The 12,284-nt window shown below is 42.0% G+C and overlaps 1 protein-coding gene across 2 annotated transcripts in view; it reads left to right on the forward strand.

The window, feature by feature from the left end:
* The window catches only part of HUNK (hormonally up-regulated Neu-associated kinase), a 59,172-nt gene that overhangs the window by 20,435 nt on the left and 26,453 nt on the right, over positions 1-12,284 (forward strand). For both annotated transcript variants that reach the window (XM_049835130.1, XM_049835131.1), the window contains exon 3: positions 8,560-8,615. In XM_049835130.1, coding sequence (XP_049691087.1) covers positions 8,560-8,615 — 56 coding nt within the window. The remainder of the gene's footprint in view (positions 1-8,559; positions 8,616-12,284) is intronic.

Here is a 12,284-nt window from a genome sequence, read left to right on the forward strand (position 1 = left end):
CAGTGACACAGCTGGGACGAAGCCTGAATGGGACCACAGAAGTCCCTTTCTGCTTCTCTGCTCTTTCAGTTTGTTGTATTGCCTCAACACGACCTCACAAGTTTGAAGACGGTGAAGTACAATGCAGAGTATGCAACTGTTCCGTTCATCTAACAGTGTCTTCTCAGGAGAGATCCAGAGCTGTTGCAATATGTCCCTTTCTTTGTTTAGGACCTTTGCTCAATCGGTTTATAAGCAAGAATATGCTACAGTTAAAAGTGTACCTGGGCTCCAGGGGAAATGGGACAAGTTCATCAGAGAGGAGTCTGCAGAGGGAGTCTGAATAAGGAGTAGCTACCTCTGCCTGAAGTCCCTGAGCAGCAAGCGGTAGAGGCTGGGAGAGTGCAGGTGGAGGTATCACACAAGATTGCCTGTCCCTGGACCTTTCTCCACTTATGTGCTTTTGGCTGCTATGGAGACAGGAGGACAGTGGGCTGGGTGGACCTTTGGTATGTCTCCTCTTCTGTTCTTAGGTGTATTTATAGGGTATTGTCTAAGAAGTAGACTCCACGTTCTAGTTTTGGGCCAACTGGTGTTAAGTCTGGACTCCCACATACTTCCCAAATGACGCTGAGCAAGCTGTGTAGGCCCCATCCTCTTAGGTTATATAGGCACGTCTTAGGAGCTAGACGCCTGAATAGTTTTGAGGATCTGGGTCTTAATTTCCTTGGCTGCACTCAATCTGTAGAAGATGGAGAGCTGTTGTACATACCTGTCCACAGGGCTGCTGTGCAGGCAGCTGGCAAACTGCCTGAAGGCAGCCCACAGCCAGCTCCTCCAGCTGTGCCCAGCTGTGGGCTGAGCTGCCTACCACTGTGCAACGCCATTGGGTGCATCTGTCTTGGTGGAACTCCATGCGCTCTGAAAACTGCTTTTTTTGTTTGAGGCTCTCTGCGTGTTCCCTGTGATCCATTAGGGATATGTGCTATGTGCACATACAACCTCGGGTGTACTGAGGTCTCATCTTAAGCTAAATTTCTGGTATTGCCAACAAATATTTGAGCAGCCACCAGGTCTGTTCTGCAGGTTCTCTATCAGCAGCTAAACTGCTGACCTCCTTAAATTATTAACCCCACAGTTTGGAGCACGGACAAAGATGAAGTCTACTCGTTGCTTTAAGGGATCAATTGATATCCAGTATGTACAGAGAGAGAGGAAGGAAAAAGGTCAAGGTTTCTGAGATGGGCAGAGGGAAACCCGGCAAGAACAGATGAACATGTTTAGCTTTTAACAGCAGTATTGAGTTCAGCAGCAGCAGTTCCTCTCCCTGAAAAATTTACCCTCTGTGTAGCGGCTGAAGTGCTTACGGGGTGTTGGTAGGCTTGGCTTTGATTCCCTTCTTTTTCAGAGAGGATTCAAACCCATATTTTGTACAAAAATATCTTGTCCACTAGGTACAAGCTAGAATCAACAGGCTACTGTGGTGGCAAGAAGGCAAGGCTTTGCAGTCCAGAGAGGACATGAGCCTGAGGAGCCCGAGTTGCTGTTTGGATGCTGCACACTCGCAGCAGTTTTGGCCCTCACCCCTTCTTTCTCTCTGCTGTCTCTGTGAACATAAGCACGGCTCACAGAGACTGAGGCGTGAGGGACCTTTGTGAGCAGAGAGAGGAAGCAGCCCTGGAAATACTGACATGCTCTGCTGCATCTGGCAGCTGAGCTCTGTCTGTCCAGCCCTGTGGCATTGGATTAATCCTTACCCCAAAGGCAGCATACTCTATCCACTCTATTTCTCAAATCACAGCATGGCACAGAGCTTGTTCTTGGGAGTCTTCTGTCTGGGTAATGAGCAGGTCCGGTTCTGCTTAAACTGATAAAATTTGACAGAATCACAAGCAGTGTATCTGCAAGTATTTTCTCTAGCTTAACCACTCAATGTCTTGACTTATTCTGCAAAAAAAAGTACGTAGAGCAGTGTAGAGATGCAGGAAAAACACTGGTGGTGTGATCCAGATTTATTCTTCTGGCTCTCTGGGAGCAAGAGAGGGAGAAAGAATAATAGTTACCCCAGGAGTTGTCCTTCAGCATCTTGGGCTTTTGGCCATGGCAACTCTAGAAACAGACTACTCAATCGGCAACTGAAGAGGGGGAAAAAATAGTGCAGAAGTCTGATTCGTTCTCACCCTGGATGAAATGACAATGTTCTGTTGTTGTTATTGTTGTTATTTTTAAAGCAGATAAAAATAACAGCACTTTCATCTACATGGTGATCTGTGGGTGTTCGCATGCACTGCGTGTGAAACAAAACATGGCATCCTAGGCCAGAAAGCGGTCTACTGTTTGCCTCTCTCCAAATGCTTTCATCATTCACATTGAATGGGGCAGGACATTGAAAAGTGTTCGCTGACTATTTTATTACAAAAAAATCATTTGTTTTGTCTGCATTATTCAGGGAATAATATAGATGACTTGCCCTGTTCTATAACTCGGGATGAAAAAAAAGCCAGATGAAATAAGTTGCATGAAATTTGCTTACATTATTTGATGAATATTACTTGGTAAGCTTCATTACTTACAATCAAGACCTGGCATGGCAGAAAAGCACTCTGATCTTTGGACAAGAGCTGGGACCCAGAACTCAATGGAAATGCTTCTGTTAAGAGGCATTGATGTGTGAACAGCCTAAAATTTAAATACTTCAAGAAACCTTATTTTATTTAGAGAGGTGAAAAAACCCAAAACTCATCTTTGACTGTATAGATGTATTTTAAATTATAAATATTTCATCTGCTATGATGGATGAAGACTCCAAGTTCCTGAGTAGCAGGAGCTACATCTTCAGTGAGGGGTGTCCAGGGCTCAGAACTCCTTGGCTGCTCACTAAAAAAACAACAACAAAAAAAAAAAAAAAAAAAAAAAAAGCTGCTAAGCTATTTATAATTTCATGTAATCATTTGTGTTTCATTCCTTCTATCAGTAGAGCTGGTTGGTTGCTAAAAATATACTTGTGACAAGCTCAGCTGTGAATCAGGTAGGAATATTTATCTTTCCCTCTGACAGGAAAACAAACCCAAATGGCAGTATCTGGTGAAGCTTTCTCTTTTCAGAGGGTGTTTACATAGGCCTTCATGCTGTCAAAAAGTAGGATGAACAATAAGCCCCTTGGGACTGTAAGGACAACAGAGAAAATGAAGTGAAAGCCTCGGTGCTTGCCACTGCATCCCACAGGAAATTCTCAACAACCCTTTTAAAGTAATTTTAACAAAATTCAATCCCATTCAGTGCAATTACTGTCAGGATGTCAAAGAAAAGAATTTAATAATGTATTGGTAGCAAAGATAGTTTTCTGTATTCCCCTTTTTCTGTCTTCGTGGCAACATATTCGTACCTTCCACTGCCATTTTGTAATTAAAAGCAGATCAGGAGTTTGAAAGACACACAAAAACCCTGAGGTTTTGAGCGGGATTTATATATTTTTCCATGATCTCTTTCCCTAGCAGACTAAGTTGGTGCCATACAATCAAGTTGCTCAGGGTGCTACAGGATTCCTGCTTTGGTACCTGCTACTTTTACGTGTTGGCTTTGATAATTTCCATCCTATTAATTTTAAGTGCCAGTAGTCTGGTTGCTGATGCAATATTTATGACAGATTCTGCACTACAGAACAAAGTCTCCTTTTGAAGTGCAAAGCTGGTTTGTCTTTCTATTTTATGTCAGACTTCAAAATTACCTTTGGGCATTCTCTTTTGGAGTACTCTGCTGTAAACAAAGTAAACATCATTTTAGTGAAGACAATAGACTGAATTCCTCTTTTACAGAGGCAACCGCATTGAATTCAGTGACATTGTGACTGATAGAAGAATCAGGCTCAATAAGTAGTATTTTGATAACAAAGCCTGTGAAATGTATATTGATGTGATGATGGACTCAAATCTCTGCAACCTTTCCAGCTCACCTCCTGCTCTTGCATAGGGCTAGAAAGTGGGCTTGGGGGGTGGGAGTTAGGGAGCGATTTTTCATGGTGCTGTACTGATTAAAAATAAGATGCAGGAGACAGCAGCAACCGCTGCTGCTTTGCAGCTGCTTGCTGGTAAAACCTTCCTTCTCATCCCTCCTCCCCCAGACAAGAAATAAAGTGTGAAATGCAAAAACTTCAATTTTGCTGTCTGATGCCTGCAATGGCACTGAATAAGCTTCTTTCAAAAGCACACTGAGCTGACAGCTGAAGCCTGGGGTAGCTCACTCAGGGAAGCAGGCTCACGTCTTGCTCGGTAGAGTCACTGGCTGGAATTGGGATTTCCAAAGTGGTCTGTGAAGGTCTGAGCAAAGCCAGAGACATATCAGCCCCATCAACAGCAGAACAAACTCCCAAACAAACCATCTGATGAAGAAGGCGTATTTTCAAATACGGGGAACGCTGACTGTATGCTGCTAGCTTCGTAAGCTGACAAGGCATAAATATATGCTGATTCTCCACATTGTGGTAGTGCAGCTTGGTCTTTCTTGAGTGTCGTCATTAGTCATAGATTTGACTGACTCGTACCATAGTTAGGCACTCTCAGCATCATGGAACTAACCCCTCAGGAAAAGGTAATTTTTATTTTTTCTTTAATATTTAATTACTGAGGGTATTTTGAAGTTTTTCAGCAATGAATGCCGAAAATATGCTTAAGGGGAAAAAAAAAATAAATCCTTTAGTCCCATTTTTTTTGCGACAGTGAGGAACAAGATCAGATTTACTTCAAGGAGGGAAACTGAAGGTCTCCAGCAACTGGGTTTCTTCTCCCCGCCTCAATCACATGCAGCGTGGCACATGCTGCTGGCATAAAGGAGTGCTTGCCCAGCCCTTCTAGTCACAAAGCAGCTGTGTCCAGCTCTAGGAACCCACCAAGAAGCGCAAGCCATGTGTGAAACTATGAGGACCTTTGAGTCTGCAGGGACCAGCATGTGTACCTGATGTTCAGTGCTCTGGGTCCTCCAATGACTTCAGCAAGGACTTCAATTGCTGTGTGTGTTGTAGCTTCTAACTCGCATTCTCCCTTGCAGTATGCAGCTATTAAAAACATGCAAAAACCTCCACTGACTAAAATAAATAAGGTGGTATGTTTACTTTTATTTGTTAAACCATTTATAATATAGTGCATGAAATTCAGGGTTCCCTAACACTTTTGGGTGCAATGGTGCTACTTTTTCCATTGCAATGAATTAATGTCAACATTCAAACAAAGCAGCAACTCAGATAAGCCTCTCTTTGTAAAAAATAATTACAGTTTGAATTGGACAGAACTGACGTAATAAAGCATTTAAGAAGTTTGGGGAAATCGGTTCTGTCTGCACGATGAGCCTAAGGCAGATATGTAATTGGCTTGTACCACTGCACTTTTTGTCAGAAAGAAATAGTGGATAATCTGGTGCGTTGTTAAAGTTACCGAAAGTACTCACTGAATAACCCTTCTGTCCTGATGGCTACGGATCTTGTCCAGACACGCAGCCTCTATTTGCACTTCTGCTGTCCTGGCTGCGGGTACCTGCCATCTCTATGCCCTGCTGCCAGCCTGCTGCAGGGGATCAGGCTGCCTGGGGGTCCTGCCCGGTGCCCACCCATGGGTCCACATCTGCGTAGCAGCAGCTCTCCAAGTATGGCTTAGTCTGGGGATTTTTTGTTTGGTTTCGTATGGCTTTTGCTTCGCATTTCTAAGGCTGGTTCGTGTGGAATCTTCTCGTTAGGTTGTATCAAGGAGTAAAAACTTGTTGTCCTAGCTTGCAGCGTCACACCGAAGAAAAGTGCTTTCGTATTGATATGGGTTGACAAAAATGTGGTGCATATCAACTATTAGATCAGTTACCACTTGCCAGCAAATCTGCTGAGAATAGACATATAGGTAAACATCTTTAACCAGGTCTGATTGCATTCTATACTGAGGGTATATTTAATTTTTTTTTCCCTCTGATAGCTTTAAAATGCCCTGTAATATTTACCTTTAGTTTTATTTTTTTAACCTTGAATCCTTTTAAATATCTTTTCTTGTGTTTATGTTTACCCCTCTCATCACTTATTTATTATTCTAATTGCCTCTGTGTCTTTTCTCCTCAGCCTTAGAGCTTTCATCTTTCCATTCCCTTGCCTTTATTTTTAAAAGTCTTACCTCTTCTTAGCTAATGTTTAATATACTCAGAGCTTCCAAATGGTCTTTCTCCTTCCTTTGGGACGTTGTACTAAGCACTGCAGTGTATGACCCGAAGCTCTATGTGCTTCTGTTGATTTCAGTTTAGTTTTGGTTTGGGGGTGGGTTTTTTGTCTTTTTCCTCTTTCCCATACTGTTTTTTTTGGCAGTCTCCCCTGTTAAATTCCCGGCCCTGATATCTTTCTAGAGGCTAATGGCCCTGTCTGTGAAAACCTCCACCTGCAAGCAATAAAGACGTGAAGAAATAAGTCCTTTTTTGGCAGTAAAGGGAAGTCGAGTTGATCCGGATCCATCTGGCAGGGCATGTCCTCCTTGTAGCAAGCTATTTCTCAGCGGCAGCGGTTGCCCTATGAGGGAAGCTGCTTTTGGAGGACATGGGGGTGGTGGGTCTGCAGTGCCGTCACGGCATGTGGAGTCTCCTGCGGATGAGGAGGGGGATGCCATGGATGCTAGCCGGGCTGATGGCATGCACAGCCCGGAGCTGGTGCTCACCCTTGGAGTGGGAGCAGGGCTGGAGAGTGAGCTCTTTGTAGGCTGTGTCTTGGTCAAGACATGGCCAAATGTGGTTACATCTCTGCCACAGTATTTGAAATTAGCCGTCACTTTTAACGTGGCTGTTTTCCTCAAGTTAACATACTGGGTTGTTGCCAGAGGAGGGAACGTAATCCCCTCCTCCTGTCTCTCAGGCTGGTGCTTTATTGACTGAGTTCCGTTGCTTCTCTGAGAAAAGAGGGCTGGTGCAGAAGGCAGTCCTCTCCTCAGGAAATGTTTGGCTGGATGCCATAGGAAAGCCTGGATATTGCCCCTGAATACCTGAAATTTGCAAAATACTCTCTTTTGGTAGATTTATACAGTATTTCCTCTGCTTCTTTTCACACACGAAGCAAGGAAAATCTGCAAGAAATGCTCACTGGGGAGTAGAAACATCTGTTTGGAGAAGATCCTTATGGTCATATTGATGAAGTGAGTGGCATCCTACCTGCAAGTACTCTTCTGCCTCAGGTTTACTTGATACACAGCGTGAGCATAAAATGAAATGGAGAGGAACGTTTTAAAAAAGGCTTGGAGTTGGTCACAGCTATTTTTCTTTCTTTCCCAGATCCTTTCTTGTGGAAGTACTTTGTCTGGTTTGGTTGGTTTACTTGTCTTATTTTATTAAGCCTTATATCTTCATCAGTAATAGAGGCATCCTTCATTACTTCCTTTGCCTTACAAAGGCAAAATACTGTGGATGTCACTGCCTTCCCATAATTATAGCTGATGGCTTTATTATCCAGATTTTTCCAAAGAGTGCTGGGAGAAGCATCACTGCCTGTCTGAGCTATTGATATCCCAGCATGCTGATTGTTAGAAATATTTTATGTTTGGATGGGGGAAAAATTCTTGTGATAAAGACACAGCAACTGCTAGAAGTCATGGACAAGTTGTTTAGCAACCTAAATGATTTGTTCATATTATACTTAATGCTTAGTCTGTACAGTTTGGGCTTTTGGGATGGTTTTGTATGTGTGTGTGATCTCTGGGATATTTTTCTTATGTAGAACATGGCTTAGGAAAGCACAACCATGTTCTTGAGTGATGGAAGGGCACATGTAAAGTGAACGATGTGCTGACGTAGATATGTGAAGAATGGTTGGCTGTCTTGTAGAAGGGGACTGCTTTCATTTTATCCTCTCTCTCCCAAAACTGGTCCAGGGCCTGATCTGTGCAGTGGATCTGTGGGGTCAGGCAGGGCGGCATGGTGGAGAAAGCGCTAACATGGCACTCAGAAAACCTGTGTGGCTTCTTCTCTTGGCTTTGTTACTGGCATTTGGGATGGCATTGAGCAAGTAATTTCAATCCCTCAGCCTCAGTTTTCACCTCTACAATATGGGAGTACCAATGCCGACCACCTCTATAAGGAGTTTCGATGCTTCATCCCCAGGGAAGGTTGAGTCTGGTCTCCCTTGCAGACAGACATTTGACTTGACAGATCTCTGCAGAAGATGGTGTATCCTTCAGCAGTGGCCAGTGAAGAGCCTTTGGTTGTGAAGAGTAATGAGAAAGTGACCTCTAATTCCAAAACCATATATCTGAAATGTTTCCAGTGTATAAGATTTCTGCAAACTTTTAAGTATGTGAGAAATCTGAAGAACCTGATTAATTACAGGATGTACTGACAAATGTTTATAAAGTCATTTTGTGCCTGAAGAATAGGTGTGAAACTCTGTGTGAAAGCATTGGTAATTTTGTAGAGGAGACAATGCATGGGGCTTTCTGCTTTGAATGTGGAACTGTGTGTGCTGCTTTCATTATATTTGTTGTTGTTATATATGAATCTTGTAAATACACTGATGAGAGTGATGGGAAGCTGCTTCATTGTTTTGGAGGCTCACTCAAAATATTTTATTTCTTTCAGAGACTTGAAGATAGAAAATCTGTTGCTAGATGAAGACAACAATATCAAGCTTATCGGTATGAAACCAGTTTGGCAATTCCAGTAATTAAAACTGGTAGTTTTATAGAGTTTTTGAGACTTCATAATCCTCCATGTGACAACTGCTAATGTTGCTGCAGAGAGGAGCTGAGAGAGTATAGATAGCAATCAAGCTGTTCCTGAGAGCATCTTGTGAAAAAAATGTTCCAAATAATTCAGCTTTAACTGGGTATGGGAATAATCCTACATCTTTTAACCAACAGCTTTCATATTCAAATTGGGAACTTTGTAAAGAATTAAAGAATTGACACCACAGAAGTAATTTATTTTATTATCTTGATAATTTCATATTTACTAAGGGTTGGATTCTGCCCCCATATGCATATGCTTCCACTGAAGTCAGTGGGAGTTGCACACATTTTTAGCAGCTGGCAAAATTTGGTCCTATATTTATATTCATTAAATTTGCTTCCAGCACCCAATGCAAAATTGGTTTAGAGGGCTCTTAAAAAATAAAAAAGATCAGCAATAGTCTTGATTGTATTTGGGTATCAGTTGCACAGAGCGCTTGATTCATTCAAGTTGTGCAGACATTTTAGATTAATCATCGGTGGGTATAGTCTCTCACTGCCTTTGCGTAACTCCCATTAATGTTAATGTGGGCATTGAAAAGAAAATATTCCCTTCACAAAAAAAACCCCAAACATCTGTTTATATTTATCTCCATGCCTACACTTTTGCCAACAGCAGTGTCTGTGGTTGCAGACTTAAAAACTCCACTGACTTTCTTTCTTCAAAAGGTTTCATGATCTGAAAAGTGATGAAAACCACTTAACATTCAGGTCAAATGGACACTCAATGTAACATATAAAGCACATGCATCTCCAAACAAACAAGAGGGTGATGCTTAATGAAATCTGAAATATTCAAAATTTACTTAGGGAATTCAGTCTTTGGAAATATTACTCTGACTTTTAGTCATCACTCTGTAGCGAATCAACCAGCTCTGGGAAAATAACAGCAAAAGAGAACTCTGCATTACCTCAGCTATGGGTCAAGAGGATACCGATATGTTACCATGAATCATTCATCAGTAATGATGGATACCACCCATTATCTTGATTTAGCCGGATAAGTGAGACCAGATGGTGTGCAACAGTGCTATATGAACATCTGATAGATTTAAAGAATTTCTATAACTTCCCCGTTATTGGGTGTTTGATTACACAACAGTATGTGAACTCGACATCCAAACCCAGACCTAATCGGATGATATGTGTACAATTAAAATTCACATGCCAAAAAAATACTTCAGAACTGTTCCTGCAGTTTCATTTGCTTCGGTTGTATGGAAGGGTCTCCTCGCAGTGGGTGGTGTGGGAAGAACAGAGAAAAGAGACAGTTTGATCTTCCATAGCCTTACTAGTGTTGAAATAAATTGTCCTCAGGTCTGCAGCCTGATGTTTTAAGCAAAGCAGATTGTTCACAGTATGTATTTTAAAACAAAGCAATTAAATCCCACTGTCCAACTGGGTATATTGTAGAAAAATAAAGGTTGCTTTATTAGTAGTAATTTTGCTGTAAGTAAAAACAGATTTAATATCACAGTCAGCTCATGCCATATCTCGCTAGTGATGCTGGTGATCTCTGTTTTTTCACCCTGAAGAAGCAGTGCCTCTGTTCTTAATGCTCTGTCTGCTGCGCTTGTGGGGAAAGCTGGAGCAGGGGCTGCAGAAACCAGCCTCGGGTCCCTGGGCAACCTTTCCTCACCAACACCTCTTTTCCAGGTGGTAGCAGAAGTAGTGCTTCAGCTGCTGTGCAGCTTTCTGTTGCCACCACGGTTTCACAGGACAAGGAAAATTTTCCAGCACCCGTCTGTGGCTGGTGGCATAGACCAAATGATTTACTCCTCTTCCTCCTCCCTGCCGGTTCCTTCACTCAGTTTATTCAGTGCTTAGTACAATATTTTACGTAGCCTGTCTTTCTAGAAATGTGATGGATCAGTTGCATCATTGCATAGTCGTGACCAAGAAGGCTCTTCAATAGCAAAGAGCATGTTTTGAGGAATTACATGCTGCTTTCGACGCTTAGGAGATGAGACTCTAAGCTACAAAACCAGCTCACGTTAACTGCTTTGGGGTGGGAGTTTGGTCTCTGTGTCTTGTGCAGCAGCAAACACTAGTACCTAATAAAAAATGTTGCTCTTGTAATATAACTGTGAAATGAAGAAAACCCACCATAAAGGAAAAAGAAAAGGTGAAATGAAGATTAAAAACATACGAGGAAGTGGCATTGCAAGTCCCTGCTTGTTCATGCATTTCAGCAAGAACTGAATCCCTTGAGCCCCTTTCTTCACCCAGCTGCTTAATGACACCTTGCTTTTGTTACTCTTTTTAGGCATGTGCTAAGGTGGTTTATAATATGTTCTTAGGTAGTATTATTAGAAAAATTCCCTTTGCTGTGTTATGTGGACTTTTTCGTAGCTGTCTGTTAAATCTCAAGGACATCAGGATTGGAAATGCTGGAAATAATTCACTTCTCTTCACCTGCCAGCCCACGGTGGTAGGCGTCTGATAAAGATGCTTTGAAAAGCCACTCACAAGCCATGCAAAGTCCTTGGCGTCCTGCTCAAGGACCTGTGGCACCCAAAGGCCCCTGCCGATACGTAGCTCTGCCGAGCTCTGTGGAGCTCTGCTGGTCAAACTGGTCCACGAGCTTTGTGCTAAGGCTTTTGTTATTTCCAACTGTCACAGCTTTGGAGATAGCCATATATCCATAGCTTAATGTTGATTTCCTGGAGGCGTTAAAGAGTAGTAGCGTAATGCGATACTTCGATAGTACGAACAGTGGGGGTGGTGGAGTTTCCATGTCATAATATTTACTTTGGAAAACCAAGTGTGGCCTTTGATCTGAATTCTGTAATTAGCTCAGCTTATTGAAAGGAAGCCCAAGACAGCGGCAGAAATGGCAGTGAAATTATCAGTGCTGGTGGTAATGCCGTTCTTATCAAGATCAGCAGTGCATCCTTAATAAAAATGACACTGTGATCACAATGTGCTGCCACAACGTTAATAACAATATTCCCATTTCTTTTGCGATAAAACCCCTGTCCCCAATATGCATGTGTTTGCACACATTCTGCATTTCAACAGGCACTAGAAAAAAAAAGGCTATACCTGCCTAGATTAAATGAATGAGCTGAAAAACATGAATAAGATGTTTATAGTTTAAGCAAATAAGATAATTAAAACCTCCGCTAGAATATACCTCCATTGATAGTGATAAAAGGATACTGATTTACACTATCACAGAATGTAACCCTAATATATTTTGTTTGTAAAGCATTATATTACAGTCAAGTAATTTTGAGGTGGTATGACACAGTAGGGTAAAGACCATGAATAATACTGTGTGGAGATATTATTTCTAGGAGTTTTAAAAAGTATTTTGCCATTGACATAACTCATCTCGGGGTATAGCTAATAAATAGGTTAATTAAGTAAATGGATCCTCAGAATTATTTGTATAAGCCCCAGGGATAATACGTATCTAGCAGAGATGATTAAGCAGTGTCCAGAGACAATTGTTTTCCATCAGAGGCAAGGAAATTGTCTTGATCCTCATTCAGTTTTGACAGTGTTCTCCAGCAAACCCCCTTTCAGCTTCTTTGGATGTTGAATATGGTGCTTCTTGTCTCTCTTGTGCTT

This window comes from Accipiter gentilis, chromosome 32 (genome assembly GCF_929443795.1).
Source record: "Accipiter gentilis chromosome 32, bAccGen1.1, whole genome shotgun sequence".
NCBI lineage: Eukaryota > Metazoa > Chordata > Aves > Accipitriformes > Accipitridae > Astur > Astur gentilis.